Below are 11,077 nucleotides of genomic sequence, written 5' to 3'. Positions count from 1 at the left end.
AAACTCCCCCACTTGTAACCCGCCTTCCCTGACCAGGCTCGCCTTAATTATTTTCTGACTTCTTAACCCCCCTATGCAGTTAAGTCTGCATATGGGTCGTTGTAGTAATAGGCAGATGGGCTTAAGTTGTTTTCCAAGAACTTGCGGTTGACTCTGGTAAGTTTCAAGCTGGCTAAGAGTGTAGGCACCACCTACCCTAAAACTGGACCTGCTCAGGTGCCCAAAGAACAACCTTTTGACATCAAACTATACCCTCAGATCACACTAAGAGCTTCCACTTTTGAACACACACCCCCCAGAGAAGGATGTGACTCAGATACACATGCACAGAACCCTGATCACCTCACCTTTTCGTCTACCTCCCATCTCCTTGCTTCTTCATCCCATAAATATCCCAAGCCCATTGTCTTCAGGCAGGCACATCTGAGATTCATTCTCCTATCTCCTCACTTGGCTGCCTTGTGAGTAACTTTTTCTCTGCTGCAAACCCCATGGTTGTCAAGAAAATGTTGCCGAAAAGAGTGTGTTTCATATGCAAGAGACGGAGGTAACTTGAGGCCAGTTTTTTTCTTTTCAGCAAGTTGGAGATGGTTAGGGGAGTTTAAGGAAATGAACTGATTCATGCTCATCTGGGTTATAGGGTGTGCTTTCTGTCTCACCAGAGAAGCAGGTTTCCTGCAGGTGACAGGTAACTGGCTCACCCAGCATCTCTTGGGGCTATGGTTTCATAAAAGTCATTGGAGCAAACACACCCCACTGCCCCCAATCCAATGGCTGGCCAGTCCCTGAGGCTCGCAGGACTGAGGATAAGCCACAGCTGGTGTGTTGCCAGGGGAAACAGCAGGGAGGCTTGGGTGGCCTGGTGGCCCAGGATTAGTCAATTCCACCTCCAGGACAACTTCAGGTCAGAGCCTCCTCAGGTGTGGGAGGCCAGGACTCCAGGGCTACAAAAGTCCCCATGGGTCCCAGCTCAGGGCCCTCCAGCCTCTCATTTCTGCTCACAGGCCCAGGAAAAGCAGTCAGTCCCCACTCTGCAGACCAAGCCTGGCTGGGTGGGCTCCCTCCCCCCACAAAGCAAAGCCCCCAGTGTGGGCTCCCTCCCCCCACAAAGCAAAGCCCCCAGTGTGGCCTCAGGGGTGCTGGGGAGAGGACCTGGGACGCCTGGACATATAAACATGAACAAACCACACAGCCCTAGGTTCCAGCTTGTGTGTGACCACACACACACACACACACACACACACACAACACAAGGAAACAAATCTCAGCCCATGACTGCCCAAAAGGCTGTTCCCACAGACACAGGGCCTAGAACTGGGGTTGTCATTTCTTAGCTATATGACCATGGGGCAAGCCACCCCACCCTCTTGAGGTCTCAGTTTCCCCATTTGTAAAATGGGAGGGAGCATCAGGACCACAATCCCATGTCTCAAATCAAAGGAGTCAGAGCATTTCAGTTTCCAATTTGGGGGATTTTGGAAAGGTGCAGATATTATACATTATGTAACACCCCCTGAAGCCCTCTTGTAGAGTAAACCCTAAACCTGGGGGTTTTGTTGTTTGTAATGCAAGAGCCGGACTTAATCTTTGCTGAGGCATACGCTTTGAAGATGGTGATATTGAATAAACACTTTGGTAGCCCCAGCATTCAATTAAAAAGCCAACTGCCTTCCTCACAGAGGCCCTTGGTTTTAGAGCTCTTGGTTGATTTTAATCCCTGACCATTTGGGTCACTTACTCCCTTGCCTTCAATTTCCCCTCTTATGTTTAAATTTACCAATAAAGAGGGAGCCCTTGAAGACTCAGGGCCCCCATCTCTGACCCCAGTAAAAGCAAAACCCCAGGCTCTTCTGCTCTATCTTTTCTCCATTCCCCTCTTAACCAGCCCCCTACCCCAGGTCTTGTAAGTAATAAACCTTCATTTAATTATTAATTAAAATTTTTTCTTTTATGTAATTTTACAGTTTCCATGGGGTTGCAAAGAGTTGGACACAACTGAGCTACTAACACATAAGTCTTAAACCTTTATATTTTAGTTTTTTGATGGTTATTGCTGAAGGGCATTTTGTAAGCATGAGGACCCCAGGGGTGGTCCAAACACAAAGTGGGTTATTATAAACTGAGACCGGGGCTTCCCTGGTGGCTCAGTGGTAAAGAACCATGCAGGGACCCAGGGTTCAATCCCTGGGTGGGAGGATTCCACATGCTGTGTGGCAGCTAAGCCCATGAGCCACAACTACAGAGCTGGTGCTCTAGAACCTGGGAGCTGCGACTACTGAAGCCCATGTGCCTGGAGCCCGTGTTCCTCAACAAGAGAAGCCACTGCAATGAGCCACTCATGTACCCCAGCTAGAGAGGAGCCCCCACTCGCCAAACTAGAGAAAAGCCCACACGGCAATGAAGACTCAGCACAGCCAAAAACAATAAACAAATAAATACTATTTTATATATATATATATGTGTGTGTGTGTGTGTGTGTGTGTGTGCCCTGAGATCAGCCCCCAAACACCCTCCTTGTTCAAACACTAGGTATATTTCTGCAGGGAAACTGAATATTTAAAGAGAAGGTGGATACATCAAAACTATACATTTTTTCCAGCTCGGGTCAGGTTTTACCACCACATGAATTATGAAGAAACGTTTCCGTTTTCCAGAGTCTTTTGCATTTCACAGTCACAGAAGAGAGGTCTTAGACTTTGAGGTCCACCCCCTCCTCGGAGAGCAGATGAGGGCTCTCATGGCAGGACCATGAACGCATCTGTTAGCGGTTGGTTCCACGCTGGGCGTCTCCTCATTTGCTCCTGGGCTCCTCACAATGGCTCTCTGCCACAAGGGCTGTTTCACTAAATACCCATTTCACAGACGGGGAATCAAGGCCAAGGGCAGTTGAGAAAGCGGCTCACACAGCTGCACATGGTCTGCTTGACTTCAGAGTCCTTGCAGAACTTAAGCACCCTCGCTCTGCTCTTGGAACAGCTGGGACCAGGAGAGGTGAGACCAGACCTGACTCAGATTCAGCTAGCTCCTTCATTGCACATCTATTAGAGAAAGAAGCAGAAAGGAAAGTAAAAGTGCAAGCCATTGCTCAATAAGCCCTGGGGGGGGGGGGTCTCCCCACCCCCGCTCCCCACCCTCCCCAAAAGAGCTGCTTTGGCATTGACACTTCTGTGCCTGCCTCACTGAACTTGAATCCAGTTTTGCAATCAGAGCCTCGGGTCTTTCCATGATGAGCAAAACCAGCTGGAGACTCTGCACTGTGTTTGTCCTCCTGCAGCCTAGACGCTCACAGCCCTCGCTGGATCTGAGGCCCCTGGAAGGGAGAGGAAGGAAGGCCCTCGGAACCTGAGGCCACGGTGAGTGCTTCATTGAGAGCAGGTGGGCCAGGAGACCCAGGAGGAGGGCTGCTCTGGGGCCTCACTTCTAAAGGACGATGGGCCCAAGAGGTTGCCCCTGCAGTTGGTTTGGGAAAAAGAGTCACTGTCAGGAGCCCCCATCCCATTCAAATCCCCATTCGGCCAACTCCTAGCGTGAGCTCAGGTCTGAAGTTCAGTTTCTTTACTTGATAAATCAGGATAGCAATCTCTTCCTCAGAAGTCACTTGAAGTTTAAATAAAAACATGATTAAGCATGTGATCAGACCAACCAAGCTGCATCTTCCCCTCCATTGGCTGGGGACCCCTGGATCCTAGACAGAGAGAGAGAGAGAGAGGGCCTGGACCCCAGATCATAGGAGATACCACGGGCCAAGGCATTTCCCTAGCTGTTCTCTACAAGAGTGGTTTAGGGGTATCATCTTTATAGGAAAAGATGCCAGATGAATTGTCTCAAAATTGCCACCTGCAGTGTTTCTTGGGTTGTATGCTTATTTAGGGAGTTTGAGGGGCAGGGGTTGGTGATAAAGATTAAGGGGATTATCTCAAAGCTGTGTTCCAGAGTATCCGACGTCTCTGACATTAATGGTGTATATGAGGGAGTTGGTTTGAGGGGAAGGGACAGGATACGGCAGAGCTGAAGGCTCCCCAAACAACAAAGTCTCATATGTATCAGCTCTCATATGAAGATAACTTCTCTAATCCTCGCCCATCATTTCCATCCCTCTCAAAACATAACATCCTCTGACATCCCCCGAGAGAAGGTCAGTAGTGAGGGGATGGGACCTGGTAGGACCAAGGGCTCCCTGCTGTCACTCTAGCTCTTCATCCAGTGGGACTAAAAAGGAAAACGGGGGAGCTTTCAGGAGCTGCTGGTAAAGCCTGGGGCTCCTCTAGGGTTTCTCAGCCTCAGCACCACTGACAGTTTGGACTGGACCACTCTTCGCTATGGGGGCCGTCCTGTGCACTCTAGGGCGTTTAGCAGCATCTCCAGCCTCCACCCACTAGGTACCAGGAGCAGTGTCCCCTGATGCCCACTGCTGAATGTCTATGGGCATCACCTACCCCCCCGGGGAGAAAGCTCACCCCTGATGGAGATCCACGCCTCGAGGCCTGACTGGAATCACGTGGGGCTCCTTCACTTACCAAGCCCTTGACATTTGCTTTGTGATATATCTCTATCATTATTTATTTTGGGCTGTGCTGGATCTTCGTTGCTGCGAGAGCTTATCTCTAGCTGCGGCTAATGGGGGCTTCTCACTGCAGGGACTTCTCTTGTTGCAGAGCACAGACTCTAGGGCATGCGGGCTTCAGCAGTTGCAGTTACCAGGCTCTAGAGCACAGGCTCAGTAGTTGTGGTGCATGCATGGCCTTAGTTGCTCCCTAGCAGGTGGGATCTTCCCTGATCAGGGATTGAACTAGTGTTTACCACATTGGCGGGCAGGTTCTTTACCACTCAGCCATCAGGGAAGCCCTCTCATTTTTTGAAGCTACTTAATGTTTTTAAAACCATGACAACATGAAAGAATTTCACAGACATTGTATTGAGTGAAAGAAACCAAACAACGGATGCCATGGACGTGAAATTCAAGACCAGGCAAACAAATTAAAGGTCATAGAAATCAGAGCAGTGATCACCTGTGTGGTGGGGTGCATGTTGACTGTGTTGGCGTTAAGGAAACCTTCTGTCCTTTATCTCGATCTGGTTGGTGATGACTTGGATGTGTGACGTCAAACTTTATCAAGCTGAGGACTTTGTTTTGCGTACTTATTCTATATAAGCTCACCCCAACATATAATGTAAAAACAACAGTTTTCAAATATTTAGTCCTTTATGTCTTATTATTTGGATTTCACGTCATCTAAAATCCCTCCACACTTGAGTTTCTTTTTTGAAGTTTTAAAACTCTTTTTGTCCACACCTCATAGCAGGTGGGATCTTAGTTCTCCCACCAGGGATTGAACCTGTGTCCCTTGCATGGGAACTGTGGACAGAACCTTAACCACTGGACTGCCAGGGAAGTCCCCACACTTGAATTTCACGTGATTTCATGAACCCTGCAGTAAACTTGTTTTCTGTGGCTCCACCCAGGAGATCCTTTGAGTCGTGGAGACAGCTCTCATTCTCCCACGGACAAAAGGAACATGGATTTGATGCCACAGAACCTGCTCGGCGGGCAGGCAGGGAAAGCCTGCAAGACTGGTGTCGGTTTGCAAAGGTAATCCAGAGCCCTATGTCCCTGGGGAAAGGGTGACGTCTGCAGAAGTGCTTAGGCATTCTCATGACATGTGACAAACGTGTCCCAGGAGAACAGCTGTAAATGAGGCCTGCCTTCTCACTGGTCTCCATTATGTACATGAAGCTATGTCACTGGAAGAAAAATATTCCATGGTTTACACTAATTATTTTGGAATGCAAGTCAAGTTCTTGTTAGGTACCTGACCCTGGGCCACAGGACTCCAAGGGCAGAAATTGCCCCCTTGGACCTCACCTCTGTGAGGTTAGTGTATCACCAAAAAAGCCCTTTAACACTGCCTCATTCATGAATGTAAGCTCCAGCGTGTGTTCATCAGCAGACATAGCAAAGCCAGCCCCGCACAGGCCATCAGCCAATGTCTCCTGAGGGAATTAGGTGAGCTACACCTGTGTAACAGAATCAGACTGTAGTTCTCTCTGTGTCAAGAGGCATTGCCGCCTAACGTAGGATGCAGGCATACTCAGTCATTCAGGTGTGTCCGACTCTTTGTGACCTTATAGACTGTAGCCCGCCAGGCTCCTCCGTCCACGGCAATCCACTCCAGTATTCTTGCCTGGAGAATCCCATGGACAGAGGAGCCTGGTGGTCTGCAGTCCACAGGATCCCAAAGAGTTGGACACAACTTAGTGACTAACACTTTCACGCCCCATCTGGGCTTCTGCTTCCACCACAGAAAAGTAAAGAAGGAAGCTTAGCTCTTCCCCAGGGCTCCTTCCAGCTCTGATATCCTCCTGTGGGCCAGGGAATCCCTGTCCTCCTCAGCTCGCCCTGAAGGAGTTGCACCCAGGACGCTGAGCTTGAGGAAAGCACCCGGGGGAGCGGCTTTCTTCCTCACCCGCAGACTGTTCTCCCATGAAGGCCATATGAAGATCCCGGCAAAGATCCCTCGGTGCTGCCTAAGGACAAGGAGAGGATGGGGGAGGGGAAGGGGTCCTCTCGTCCCTGACTTCTTCCATGAAGAATCAATCTGCTTAAGAGAGCAAGGAAAGCCAGCCAAGTGCCAAGGAGAACACTCAGAACGTTAGCGATCATTTATCTCAGCCCCTCAGGGTGCGACTCCTGAGAGAAACAAGGCACAGCAGAGTAACCGAGTTCCAGGCCATCAAAGTGAGGGATGCACTCTACAGTATGGTGCCTCTTCCCGCCGACTCACCTCCGTGCACAGGGCTCCCAACCTCCCGCCCAGCACCTGGTCTCCTCTTCCTCCTACTTTCCTTGGAGCTTTCCCTGTCCCCAGTTAGTCCCAGGTTCCTGATCATAACTAGGATCTTAGCATCTCCCACTGCCCCACCTTCATCGCCTCTGAGCAAGGTTGAAAAAGTCCCTTGATGCTAATCCGTTTCCTCCATCTCTTTGGCCAAGGCTCCATTTCTCTCATTTCCCTCCAGATGCCCCTCTTACATGTTTCTTCTCTGAAGCAAATTAGCAGCTCCTAATGATGCTCTGGGACTTTTCTTATTAATGGCTAGGTTAGAGGTAACAGAGATGCTAGGAAGATGCAAGGAGAATGTAAAGTTTGGACTGTCAAGAAGATCCAGAAACCACATGGGCTTGGCTAAGAATTTGGCTTTCCCATCTGGGGGATTGGAAATCATTATTTCACTCATCCACAGGGATGCGGATGACATTCTTCCATGTGACGATGTGAAGCCGCAAGATAGTGACCTGTCAGCTGAAGAAAGAATATTTTTGGAAGAGTTTCCCAACCTGAAAGGGGAGCTGGAAGTAGACATCCGGAAGCTCCAGGCCCTTGCAGACCGCATTGACACAACAAACAAAACTCTCACCAAGACCAGCATGGTGGCCAATTCCATCACCGTGGTTTCCGGAGCCATGAGCATACTGGGCTTAGTCCTTGCTCCGGCGACAGCAGGGGGCAGCCTGGTGCTCTCCGCTGCAGGTAGAGTTTTGGGGACAGCAGGGGAGGTCACCAGTATCTTGACCAACGTTTTGGAACGTTTTCACAGTCAAGAAGCCCAAGCTCAGGTGGGTAGCCTAATGCCCTCCAGTGGCCAAAAGGTCAGGCAAGCTGGGGTAGACTACATCATGGCCGCTGGAAAGGTGATTCAGAATTGTAGAAGCGCCATCGAGGGTGTTCAGAAGAGCATCCGTGCCTTTCAGATCACCAAGGCCCACCCACACCTGGCCACTGCTGCCAAGCGCCTCCTGACCACTGGCCAGGTCTCAGCCCGAAGGAGCATACAGGTGCAAAGGGCCTTTGAAGGTACCACACTGGTGATGAAAACCAAGGCTCGCTTGCTGGGCAGCGCGATGGCTGGCTTTTCCCTCAGCGTGGACTTGGCCTCCCTTCTTAAGGACTGGAAGCAGCTGAAAGAGGGAGCCAGAACCGAGCTTGCAGCAGAGCTAAGGGCCCGGGCTCGGGAGCTGGGAAGGCAGCTGACACAGCTCACCCAGCGCTACGAGAGCCTGGAGCAGAGGGTGAGGTGCGGTCCCTCGTGGGTGGCGCAGAGCGGAGGGAAAGCTTTACCTGGGCTTATGGGCACTGGGATCTATGGGAAGGGTGATGAGGAAGCCAGTGTGTGTAGTTTGCCTGCCGATTCCCAAGGATGTGGGGTGTCTGGTGGCCCTGGAGGTCCAAACGGTATCAAGTACATCTTGATACTGTTCTGGACAGACCTGTCATGCCTTCTGTTTTCCCATCAATGGTTCTTTTTGTTTTTTAACTTGTACTTTGTTTAGAAAAACAACTTTATATTTTGTATTGGAGTATAGTTGGTTAACTATGTGATAGTTTCAAGTGGACCGCAAAGGGCCTCAGCCGTACATACACATGGACCCGTTCTCCCCCAAATTCTGCTCCATCCAAGTTGCTACATAACCTCCATCAGTGCTTCCTGACGTCCATGTACTGGGAAGAGGGTCTTCCCAGCGGTACAGAAGAGGACACTGAGCCCTGGGGAGCGTTAAGGATTGAAATGTATTCCCCTAACCTTTATACATCGGAGAAGGCAATGGCAGCCCACTCCAGTACTCTTGCCTGGAAAATCCCATGGACGGAGGAGCTTGGTAGGCTGCGGTCTATGGGGTCGCCAAGAGTCAGACACGACTGAGTGACCTCACTTTTACTTTTCACTTTTCACTTTCATGCATTGGAGAAGGAAATGGCAACCCACTCCAGTGTTCTTTCCTGGAGAATCCCAGGGATGGGGGAGCCTGGTGGGCTTCTGTCTATGGGGTCGCACAGAGACGGACACAATTGAAGTGACTTAGCAGCAGCAGCAACCTTTATACACAGAAGTGCTAAGCCCAAAGGTGACTTTTTGTCGCTGGGGTCTTTGAGGAGGGGCGACTGGGGTTGAATGAGGTTGTAGGACTGGGGCTGTGATCCTTGGGGACTGGTGTCCTTATACAAGGAGGAGGGAACCCAGGGGGCTCTCTCTTTCTCTGCCTACACTGGCACAGAGGAAAGGCCATGTGAAGAAAGGCCATGTCTACAAGCCAGGAGTCCCCTCACCAGGAACCCAACCAACCAGCACCTGAACATAGGGCTTGCAGCCTCCACAACTATGAGGACATACATTTCTGCTGTTCAGCCTCCCAGACTGCAGTGTTCATAAGGAGCTTATATAACTTGCCAAATGCTTGCAGCAACGTGGAAGGAGTCAGAATGACAGCCGGGGAGCATGACCTAGGAGCTGGGGCTTGGATCTCCAGGCTGAGCTGCCCCGGTATCTTCACTCTGACTGGTGTTTTTGCGGCTTTTTTTTTTTTTTTTTTTTTTTCAGAACCTCTTGCAAGAAAAAAAGCCTATGAGCTCCTCTTCGGAGGGAACCATGGAGACCGTGCCTCTGCCACCAGCCAGGCGTGGGGAGGCCGGATCCCAGGTGACAGGGGAAGATGAAGGCAATTGAACTAGGGGTCTCTGAGTGGAATCAAAGGGGACCAGGGAGGGGGCGGGCAGGGTTGGCAGAAGCAATGGCCTGGAGACTTACCAGCTGGCAGGCCCACGAGGGTCCCCAGGGCTCTGGCAGCTGGTGAGTGTCACACTGCCTGCTAGTGGGAGTCAGTCGGTCCCCCCTCTTCCTTCCCGCATGTAACTCACTCCCTGGACTCTAGCGTCTCCTCCCCTCACACTTACTCTCTTGCACTGTTGACGCCAGGCTCTATGTTAAGTGCTGACATCAGACACAAGGGCTCCTGGGATGGAGGGTATGTTGTGTTCTCTCTTGTGTATCAACTCAGGTCGGGTTGCCCTTCTCTGTCCTTCCCCTCCCCCACCTGGGCAGTAATTGCCAGAGAAGTTCCTGGAGGTTTGCACAAAAAAGGATGTCACTGGAACCTGCTCAACCAGATTTGCATGAGGAAGGGGCCCCTCTGTCCTCCTCACCAGGCACAAGCACTCAGAGCTCCTCAGGACCTCAGAACCTGTAAGGACTCTTCTCAGTTCCCAGTTCACCCGTCTTACATCTTTTTTTTTTTTTTCTTTTCTGTGTTTCAGCTGCTATTTTAGAAGTCGTGCATGGACATTCAGCACAACTTTTTAAAATTCAGGATAATAAGGGCAGAAAATAGTGCCCCAGTCAAGGCTGACAGCTGCTGGTTATTTTGGTGGAGAATTTTCTTCTGTGCTTTTCTTGCTTTGGGTGTTACTGCCTGCTGGAGACCCTTCTTCAAGGTTGCATTGTAAAATAGATTTTTCCTATAACCCACTGAGTTTTCTTTCTTTTTCATTCTCAATTCCCTCATTTGTCTGCAGAGCTATAACCTTCCATTTTGCTGTTTTCACTTAGGAATATTTTCTACCATTCCATGTTTCCCTGTGTTTTTATAGACATTGTTTTTTGTTGTTACAAACTTTTTTGACTGTACCTATAACTTTTTAATTAGCTATATATTAGTCATTACTGTTAAGTGGCCAAAACCAATTTAAACAGACTTATACAAAAGAAAAGAATTTATTGGCTCATGAACCTTAAAACCTTAAGGGAACAGTGAGCTTCAGGTGTGTGTGTGTGTGTGTGTGTGTGTGTGTGTGTGTGTGTGTGTGTGTGTGTGTACCCAGGGGATTAAAGTGATGTCATCAGGCATCTGTCTTTCCATTTCTCAGACAGACTTCTGTCAGGTTCAGCCACCGTGGCCTCATCACCCCCAGATGTGCCTGCTGCCGGCTGGGGGCTCCCGCGTGGAAAAGGGCAGGGCGACATCTAGGGACCCGTGCTGGGCTGGTTTCTAAGATGGGCAATGGGGACTCCCTTATGATCCAGGGTTTTTAAATAGTTGTCTCCCAGGCTGTGGTTCCTGCTTTTGTTGCTGTCATTCCCTTTTTATAAATTTTTCATGAGCCTAACAGTAAGTAAATAGATTTCACCCCATTTAATATTGTTCTGTAAGTGTGCATGAGCATTGTTCAAGTTCTGAATAAATATTATCAATAATAATACCTGCGTAAAATACTGTATTCACAAAACTTGGGGTTTTGTTTGTTTT

The 11,077-nt window shown here is 49.7% G+C and overlaps 1 protein-coding gene across 1 annotated transcript; it reads left to right on the top strand.

Annotated features, from left to right (window-relative positions):
• The first annotated feature begins 7,174 nt into the window (after positions 1-7,174).
• On the top strand, positions 7,175-9,505 carry APOL6 (apolipoprotein L6). The gene is made up of 2 exons (XM_020883957.2): positions 7,175-8,068; positions 9,376-9,505. Exons 1-2 carry the CDS (start codon positions 7,175-7,177, stop codon positions 9,499-9,501), a joined length of 1,020 nt encoding a protein of 339 aa, XP_020739616.2. The 3' UTR covers positions 9,502-9,505.
• The last annotated feature ends 1,572 nt before the right edge of the window (positions 9,506-11,077 follow it).

The sequence above is a fragment of the Odocoileus virginianus genome, chromosome 23 (assembly GCF_023699985.2).
Source record: "Odocoileus virginianus isolate 20LAN1187 ecotype Illinois chromosome 23, Ovbor_1.2, whole genome shotgun sequence".
NCBI lineage: Eukaryota > Metazoa > Chordata > Mammalia > Artiodactyla > Cervidae > Odocoileus > Odocoileus virginianus.
Note: the sequence above shows the minus strand (reverse complement) of the source record. Positions and strands in the feature narration are given on the sequence as shown.

Coding starts and splice junctions, on each gene's coding strand:
- APOL6 (XM_020883957.2), top strand. CDS start 7,175: ATGGGCTTGGCTAAGAATTTGGCTTTCCCATCTGGGGGATTGGAAATC. Junction 8,069..9,375: donor ACGAGAGCCTGGAGCAGAGG/GTGAGGTGCGGT, acceptor TTTTTTTTTCAG/AACCTCTTGCAAGAAAAAAA.